Source organism: Jatropha curcas, chromosome 9, assembly GCF_041381405.1.
Source record: "Jatropha curcas cultivar XTBG-Jc1 chromosome 9, XTBG_Jcur_1.0, whole genome shotgun sequence".
NCBI classification, from domain to species: Eukaryota; Viridiplantae; Streptophyta; class Magnoliopsida; order Malpighiales; family Euphorbiaceae; genus Jatropha; species Jatropha curcas.
Window position 1 is genome coordinate 14,675,626 of NC_143159.1, and position 9,897 is coordinate 14,685,522.

General features: G+C 31.8%; 2 protein-coding genes across 2 annotated transcripts; one reads left to right on the forward strand and one right to left on the reverse strand.

Moving 5' to 3' along the window:
• The first annotated feature begins 1,688 nt into the window (after positions 1-1,688).
• LOC149493684 (uncharacterized) lies at positions 1,689-2,608 on the forward strand. The gene is made up of 2 exons (XM_089726305.1): positions 1,689-1,965; positions 2,052-2,608. Exons 1-2 carry the CDS (start codon positions 1,689-1,691, stop codon positions 2,606-2,608), a joined length of 834 nt encoding a protein of 277 aa, XP_089582431.1.
• A 1,104-nt stretch (positions 2,609-3,712) lies between these two features.
• On the reverse strand, positions 3,713-9,680 carry LOC105637109 (putative laccase-9). Its single transcript, XM_089725629.1, has 7 exons — positions 9,491-9,680; positions 8,512-8,663; positions 7,052-7,293; positions 6,794-6,919; positions 5,372-5,969; positions 4,931-5,280; positions 3,713-4,000 (listed from the first exon to the last, which is right to left on the reverse strand). The coding sequence occupies exons 1-7, from the start codon at positions 9,599-9,601 to the stop codon at positions 3,861-3,863; spliced, it is 1,719 nt and encodes a 572-aa protein (XP_089581755.1). The 5' UTR covers positions 9,602-9,680; the 3' UTR covers positions 3,713-3,860.
• Positions 9,681-9,897: the final 217 nt, after the last annotated feature.

The window sequence follows — 9,897 nt, forward strand, 5'->3', positions numbered from 1 at the left end:
GCCTGCATTCATGCATTCACGGCTAAATGTTATCATGCATTATGGCCATACGGTGCTGCATTACTTGTTGATATTAAATATTGCTTGATTACTTGTGTTGTGATAATGTTGTGCCTTGTTTGTGTGGAATTGGGATGAAGTGGGTCACCATGGGTTTGTGAGACCGATTCTGTTATATGGATCCTAATTCTGATTCTGATTCTGTTATATGGATTCTGATTCTGATTCTGTTTCTGTTATATGGATCCTAATTCTGATTTTTGTTAGCCGGGTAAATGGGAGATCGGCGCCCCCATGTGCACCTATTATTCTGATCTGTATATTCTGGAAGACCACAGGTTGGCTTCTTTATTTGGGCGCACCTGATAATTTAGATCTGATCGCAGCTCGCAGGGTGGCCTCCTGCTTGAGCGCCTGATGATCTCTATTTGATGGAGACGACCGGGTTGCCTCCTGTTGGTATATATGTATGTATATATATATAAATATATAAAAAAAAAAAGAAAAGAAAAAGAAAAGAGAGAGATTGGCAAAATAATGAGAGGACCGGTCGTGTGAGGATTATACCGGTCAGCCAGAATGGGGGATTGGCTCCCTGGTGCACATGTGAGTGGATGGGCCATGTGTGAGGACGGCTCATCGGGTTTCGGTGACTCCACTGACTAATTTCCACGTGATATGATTATATGAAGGTGATAAGAATTGTGATTTGCTGATGTATTGCCATTTGTGTGACACTGCATGATCCTAAAATTAATCGTGACCAAATAAAATATTTTAGCATCTGTGTGATCATAAAACTCATCGATGATCAAATAAAAAATATTTTAGCATTTGTATGATTGTGTGGGGTGAGAGGGTTATCTAATCCTACTCACGAGTCTAGTGCTTACCCCCCCCCCCTTCCAACCTCCCCAGGTAATAGATGGAAAGAAGAATCCTGGAGTCCAATCGAACGAGATACGGATCGATAGGAGCAGTAATCGTTGCATTGAATATGTAAATGCAAAGGATAGTGAATTATGGAGTAGAGTTCCGTAATTGTATTCCAACTGGGTTGTAAATGAATAAATAGAGTATAGACATTTATTATTTGGGTTGTACTTTGGATATAATTGTGAAATAAATTATTGGGCCTGAATCCACAATTGTGAGTAGAATGCGAGTTTTAAATAGTATAGGCTTACTACGGGCTTCGGGGGCCTTAAGCCCACCCAGGTCCTAGTGCCGGTCCGGCCCACGGAAAGGGTCGTGACAGAAGCAAAGCCTATGGTAAGCTTCCAAGCGAACCAAAACCAAATCCAAAGGAGCAATGTAATGCTACCTATCTTAGAAGTGGAAAGACTCTAGAAGAGCTGAAGAGAGCAATGCAGCAAGAGGAGAAATCAAAAGAAGAAAAACCAGAAAACAAAAAGCATGATGAAGCATCAGAAGCAGACGAGGAGACAAGAAAGAAAAGACAAGAAGAAGTCATTCAAAGGAGAATAAGAGCTTTTGAGAGGAAAGCCATTCCATTTCCCCAAAGACTCTGATAGACAAATCTAGATAAACAATTCAGGAAATTCATACAGATGCTAAAATAACTGTACATCAACATTCCATTCACTGATATCATGACTCAGATGCCTACCTATGCCAAATTTTTGAAAGAAATTCTGATGAAAAAATTAAAGATGGAAGAGTTAAAAATGGTAGCACTTATGGAGGATTGCAGTGCAATGATCCAAAATAAGCTGCCACCAAAAATGAAAGATCCAGGAAGTTTCTCTATTCCATGTGAAGTTGGAGCAATAAAGATTAACAAAGCCTTATGTGATCTAGGAGCCGGTGTTAGCCTGATGCTAATATCTATCTTCAATAGACTCAACATTGGAGAGCTCAGACCAACTCGTGTTGTTGTACAACTAGTTGATCGATCTATTAAGTATCCAAGCGAAATTATAGAAGATGTCCCAGTCAAAATTGGCAAATTCTATATTCCGGTGGATTTCATAGTACTGAGATGGAAAAGGATACACCAACACCCATCCTTTTAGGCTGACCCTTCCTAGCAATTGCTGGAGCTCTTATAAACGTCAAAGAAGGCAGACTCACCTTGAAAGTAGGAGAAGATGAAATAGTCTTCAACCTGCTTGATATGATGAAGCAGCCAGCGAAAAATGCAGAATGTTTAAGAGTTGACTTTGTTGATAAAAGTTCAAAGGAGATAATTAGTAGGAAAATCTGTAAGGATCCCCTCGACAAGTTCATTCTAACTGTTTACAATGATGATGAGGGAGATCCTAAACAGATAGAAATAGACCCTCCACCCGATGATTTATCAACAAGAGATCCAAACACGCCACCGACTGCAGAGACCATACAAAAGGTAGAACTGAAACCCTTACCTAAGGAACTCAGGTATGCATTTCTCGATCCTGACGATACTTACCTTGTGATAATCAATTCTTCTTCAAATGCTGATCCAGTAGAAAAATTGTTGCATTTGCTTAAACAACATAGGAATAGCCTAAGGTATAACATTAAAGACATAAAAGGTATAAGTTCATCAATTTGCATGCATAGAATTTTATTTGAAGATGGATTTAAACCTTCAATTGAGCCATAAAAAAAACTAAACCAAAATCTTAAAGTAGTTAAAAAGAAAATACCTAAGTTGTTAGGCACATGTATCATTTATCCTATTTCCAACAGTCAATGGGTCAGTCCAATTCATGTAGTGCCTAAAAAGGGAGGAATCACTATAGTTAAAAAGAAGATGACAAGACAATTGCCATTAGAGTTGTGATGGGATGATGAATGTGCATTGATTATAGAAAATTAAATAAAGCCACCCTTAAGGATCATTTTCCCTTACCTTTTATTGATCAAATTCTGGAAAGATTTATCTTTACAAATAGAAACTGTCAGCTATGTCAGATCAGAAATTACTTTTTGCAGAATTTCATTTAATAGTCACCAAGGAGGTTTACTCCAAAAATCTTTTAATGGAAAAACGTGAAAAGCAAAGATTTTGGCTATCTCCTCTTAATAAATTTATTCAAAAGCATTTTAAAAATAATATTTGAGAGAGAAATAAAATAAATTTATGCTTATAATATTATTTACTCTCAATCCTACAATAATTTTTTAAGACCTATTATAAAACTAATCAATACAAAATATCTTCATTAAACTTCATGGTCTTCAAATAAAAATCTTGGATTGTAGGTGCTTTAATTCTTCAAATAATTTCTGCATAAAAAGACTTTAGCACGACAATAATATTAAATTTTTTTGGTTTGCATCATCATCAAAATCTTAGGATAAAATTGACCTTGAGCCAATAGAAAGAACATAAAATGTAACTCTCCATATGGAATTCTTATACAACCATCATTTGAATATTCCATAAACACAGTTAACTCTCAATATGAAATTCTCATGTAGGCAATTCAGTGGACTTTTTTAAACAACAAGCACCTACATATTAATTCTAAATATCACATATCTCTCAACATATGGGAACAACTGTTTTCCTCAGAAAAAAACATAATATGTACCAATCTCAACACCTCTAATCATCGTCCAATGATGAGGAGAACATTGACCAGAAATATTTAGAGACATTACTTTATGCAAAATAAAACTCATAATTATAACCACATTATAATTTATTTTACAAAGCAGTATTGTTTCATGGATTTTATCTTTTACCAAGATTCAATCAATATAATATAAAAAAAGATAAATGTCTTTTATTATTAATAATAAAATATTTATTACATGAAATATTATATTCAAAATATAACCAATCAAATTGGCTATAGACATATAACTAATAAATTATATATCATATACGAAGGTATCTATAGTTCAAATTAGGACGCAGAACATGGAGGCATGTAAACAGGAGGTGGTCTGAGGCTTGTTTCTTTGGTGGTTCCATTCTTCACTATAAGCACAGTGTCCATACCCCATGTTGCGTGTCGTTCCAAGTGACAATGCATAAACCATACTCCTGCACAAACAATATCAATTATAATTATAAAATTTTTATTATAGCCTATAACGATTAATTTCAGTTAATCTTTTAAATTTGCAACTTCACAGGTTTAAAATTGAATATATGACTGTGAACCATTATCCCACTTTAAGTTCATATCATATATAATTGCAAAGAAGAAAAGAAAAAGACAGTTAAAGTAGAAGCCAATGCAATAAAGTTTTCAAATTTTCCAGTAATTTAATCGAGGAAAAAAAAAAAACAAGAAAAGAGATTAAACTTGAAAATTCTTCCTTTCATGTTACAAAAATTCTAAAAGATTAGAGTAATACTTATCCTGCCCGGATTGACGCCTAGATTCGTTCTACGCCTATATTCATGGACCAAGGAAATTTTTTGCCTACACTTCATGCATAACTGGTGGCATATGACAAACCAATCAAAAAAAAAAAGTTTTTTAAAAAATGTTACTGTTTTTGTTCTTTTTTTCCGTATATAGATAGAAATATCATCCTTTAAATCAAAAAACTTAAACACGCCGGATGTGAGTAAGTATTTCTATAAATTAAATCGATGAAATATAATTTTTTATTTAGATAAGGGTTTTTCTAACCATTCAATAAAAAAAAAGGATAAAGTAAGGATAATTTTCACTGGCATGTTCCATCAATACCCATACACCAGGTATATGTAAATCCAATATTAGCCTTTAAATATACATGACAATTATATTTATTTGAATAAAATGAAAGTGGAGTGCACATGGGTAATATATATTGGTGGTCCAATAACATAACTCTAGCTAAAAATTGAAGGGACTTTAAACACAAATCTTCATTTTAAATTTGCAACTATTATTTACTGATTAATTGAGAAACAAGAGTTGTTTGAAATTAAAATCAGTTAATAAAAATAACAGCAGTATATGCATTTCATATAACTCACCAGGATTATCAGCAACAAATCTGATGGCTGCCCATCCGCTCTTGGGGACACCAACGGTATTAACTAAGGGTGGATTCTTAAGATTGTAATTTTTGGGGTCTTGGGAACTATTGAAATTACCAGAATTAATTCCAACCAAATAGAAGCTAAAGCCATGAAGATGCATTGGATGATTTTCTGGTGACTGAATTGCTGTTCCTTGGAATAAAATTTCAACTGCATCACCATAATTTACCGTTAGGACTTTCGTCCCTTGTGTTGTGTACTGTGATATATTTGTCACATCTCCTGTGAAGTTGAATAGATTTGGCTGATTTGGGAAGTCCCGATCGAAAATGCCACTGATATTTCTGCAAAAATGTTTCAACATTTCATTACATGTATTAAAGCTGGGATCTGCCAGAACTAATACACTATGGGTAATTTATTAAAAAAAAATACCTGTAATATGCTTGAAGAATATCAATTTGCGGAGTTTGGAAACTTATATTGTTCAAGCTAGCAGAAATAATGGTCTGGGTATTGTTAACAGGGGGACCTTTACAGGTTTGACCATCTGGGCAAGGCAAGACATTTAAGGAGATAGCTATGAAAATGTGTCTGTCAACAACTTGAGGCACGTTGTAGTTTCGACTCGCTAAGCTTTTCAAAGAAGCGGTAAAATTTAAGGCAGAAGTTGCATTTCGCAATTCAGGAAGTGTTGGGGAAGGAATTGGTGATGGTGGAGTATAATTTCCCGTGTACTCAATAATTCCTTTCGCGCTGCTGTTATCAAACTCTGCAAAACCATCGAAGTATGGAGTTGAAATCATGTAATATTGGGTTGGTGTTTGGTTCGCAGTGAAGAGAACATCCATTGTTTGTCCTGGTGTTATCATTAAGTAATCTGCCATGAGAGGTTCTGTGTAAGCTCCATCCATTCCTACAAGTGTAAGACTGTGATTGGCAATTCCAAAGAACTGGTCTTCGTTCATTATTGCATTTACTATCCGTAGAAGATATGTCTTTCCAGATGAAACTTGCATCCGAAAATTTTCTCCTGTATAGATATAGATATCGTCAAGAATTATTCACTGCTTGACTTTTAAAAAAATACTAAAAAAAACTAAGGATTGTAGTTGTTGTGATCTGTTTGTCAATTATAAATCGAAAGTTACTGAAATTTATGCTAAAAGTTCTAATCAGCAAAGTTTTAAAAAAGTATCTGGAAATTATTTTGTTACTTTTCAATTCAAACAATCAAATTCTACTTTAATATAAACAGAAAATTCCCATATGATAGAAAATTTTCATCAAATTTAATAAAAGATGCCTAACATAAATAAAAATTAATATTAGGGAAAGGATTAGCTATACTTTATGTATCCATCCATCCATACAACAAATTATGTGTAGGCAAGTTTATGCTAAAACTATAAGTGACTTCTAGTTGGTTAAAAAAAATAAACAATAGCAAAGCAAATCCAATAACTACAATTGGGGCAAATAACAATATAAAATAATTATAAAAGATTAATATTTTTAATCGATAGGTAATTCTTGAAAGGACTCAAATCTCTTAAACAAGAGTTTGAGTATTCGATACTTGTGAATGGAGAAAGTTTCCGTTGATAGTGTTTCCCCTCATAGTTTAAAGCGGTGCGAATAAGATTAAACTTAACCTAAAAGACTAGAGATACCATGTGGTATATATATATATATATATATATATATATATATATAAACATAAACTCACCTAGACATGAAACAGATATTCACATATTTTGTAACTCATAGTATTTTGACCATTCGACCTTTCTAAACGCCAAAAAAAAAAAAAAAAAAGGAAAGTTAAAATCTTAATCTTGTTATTATTTTATTTACCAGTAGGGCAGTCAGTTGAATTTCCTGTGTAACCATTAATGGTATGGGCATCTGATACATTTGGATTGCCACCAGTTTCAATAGCCTCTTCATAGATGGCCATCACATCTCCCTTATACCAAGTTGCTACAAATTTCATTATTAGAAAATAAAAGATCATTAAATTAGTTAACCATATAAAAGATTAATATTACTGTCATGCTCAAAATTTTCAATTACATTAAAAATCATAAATCATAATAAAATGAATTTACTAACCAAGCACAATTAACTGCTCAACGTCAGGCTTTTGATATGGGTATTTGCCATCCGGAGGTAAAATGACAAAGGCACCATGGACGGTGGCGCGTGACCAGTCACTATGAGCATGCCACCATAAGGTTCCTTCTTCGTCAGATAATATGATTTCATGAGTGAAATTGGTTCCTGGTTTAATGGGGCACTGGGTTATGTTTTCAGGACCATCTGACCATGGATTTCTTGGTTGCTTCACACCATGCCTGTCAATTCCAAACCAAATTCCAATTTATTATACATACGGTTTTGACATCTTATGTAATTGATATAGCCTATAGATAAATCCGTCAATAAAATCATCAATATTTGATTATTGGTTATATATATTATAGCTGGAAAGTTCTTTTCTTTCTGCCTTTTATTTTACCAAGATTAGGTTTTTTTTTTACAAAATTTTCAATAAACTAATAAATTTATTTATTTTATTTGATTGAAGTAAAGATTTTTTAAGAGAAACAACACAATTCCAAAGAGACAAATGAACTAATTGGAAGATGAGACCCATAAACCTACCACATCTAAGCTGGTATACTACAAAGATTACATATCTCCGAAGTATGGTTAGAAGTATTCTCGTTTCTCTAATTTATTATTGTTTGATCACCGTTAAATTTATTATGATTCGCTTGGTGTATGAGATAGGCATAAGTAATTATGACTCTATTTATTTTTGGAAAATAATTTATCTTTGTAAAATAATTTCCAAATGACTTATTTTCCGTTGTTTGGATGAAATATTGAAAATTAGTTTAAAATATTAAAATTTTTAACTCATAAAATCATAATAATAATAATATAAATTTCGTATTTTCAAAATTTTATTATTAAATATGAAAATAATGCAAATTATGAAAGTCCCTAGTGAATAGTAGTGGTGGCTACTAGTGTTTAACGGTGAGCAGTGATAATGACTACCGATGATTAATAAATGAAAAAAATATAGATTTACAAAGTCAAAATAAATTTGTCAAAGTCCGAAAAATTTTTTACGATTTTGAAATGGAAAGTCATTTCTTTAAAAATGAATTAATTTTCCTTTGATCAGGAAAATATTTTCCGTTGTTTCTAAACACCTTAAATAACGAAAAATTATAAAAAATATTTTTTTTAAATTATTTTACAGAAACAAACTCAGAGACGTCCTCGTGGACTTATGTGTACTTCTAACGGGTTATGTTTATGTTTATCCCACCCATAAATCTTTCTTGCGTCCAGTTGGGTTATGTGTACCTCTAATAACTATTTGAAGAAAAAAAAAAAAACAAAATGACTTCCGATCCCTGACAGCAAATGGTCTCAATATAATATTTTATACCTTCAAGTAAAAAATTTGTAAGAAAGAAAAATGAATTATTTGAAATTATAATTCCATAAGATAAGAGTTATATGTATGTAATGTTGAATAAAAGAGAGTCCATTACCAATGAATGGTGACACCATATGTTCCTTGGTTATGAACGTTAACATAAACCAAGTCACCTTTCTTAACAGTTAAAACGGGTCCAGGAAAACTGTCATTTACTGTCAACATGCTCTTTGTACTGCACAACTTTGTAAAGTTTGATTCCTTCAACTGCACCAACGATATAAAAAAATAAATAAAATAAAATAAAATAACATTCATCCAGAAAGTCAGTTTCCAACTAGAAAAAAAATTTTAAAAAAAAAGTAAATTACTTTATTCTATTAATAGAAATAAAGAAAAATTTAATATTTTCAAGCAACTAAACCGGACTCAGTAGATTTCTCTATTGTTAGTCAAAAAAAAAGAATGTTGAAAACATAAAAACAACTATTGTTAGTCAAAGTTCATATCTTAACATAAAAACATAAAAACCAAAACAGTTGAAAACAACTATTGTTAGTCAAAGTTCATATCTTAACATTTTAAACGGAATCAAGACATTTTCTAAAAGGGACAAAAATAATAATAGCTATTATTAGAAAAAACCGGTTAGGGTAGATGTGACATAAGAATTAATTAATTAATTAATTAATTCATATTTCACATATTAAAATCTGGGGACTGCTAACTCATTAACATTGTGAAACATATTAAATATTAAATATTAAGGAAAGAAATAAGATTCGGATGCTCAAATTGATGTGTATACGCTTATATTATTTTTTCTATGTCTAAAGCTGAAGAAAAACAATATAAAATAAAATATGTTCTATCTTAAAGCTGAAGAAACAAAATATAAAATAAAAATATTTCTATCTTAAAGCTGAAGAAAAAAAATATAAAAGACAATATTAATTTTTTTATATAATCAAAAAATTATCATTAAAAGTTTGAATTGAAAGACATAAGAAGTACCCAAGAAAGCTTTTCATCTTTGCCATAGGAAGTTAGAGAATTTTCAATTAAAAAAAAAGAAAGAAAAAGCTCTTACGTACATAAAAATCATAATAATGGACTTGTGTTTGAGAAATGCAGAGAACCAGAATATCAAGAAGCGAAACCCATAATAACCCCAGAACAAAATTATTCTTTTTCAACAATCCCATTTTAAAGACTTTGAAGAAGCTTGGCTCTTCTTTCTTTCTATGTGTTCTCAGGTTGCCCTGTAAGTTTCTTGTAGGAGTTTCAATAATCATTTTTTACCTATTTATAGAAGCAGAAGCCAACAACCAGTCCTTCCTTAATTGAATATTTTATGTAGGAACTGAGGCCCTTAAAACACAATTAAGTCTTTACATTGACTTTTCGTTGATAACTTCAATTATTATACAACCATGCATCCACCCTACAACGAGTATCTCATATGGTAAAGTAAAAAAAAAAAAAAAAAAATCTCAAATGG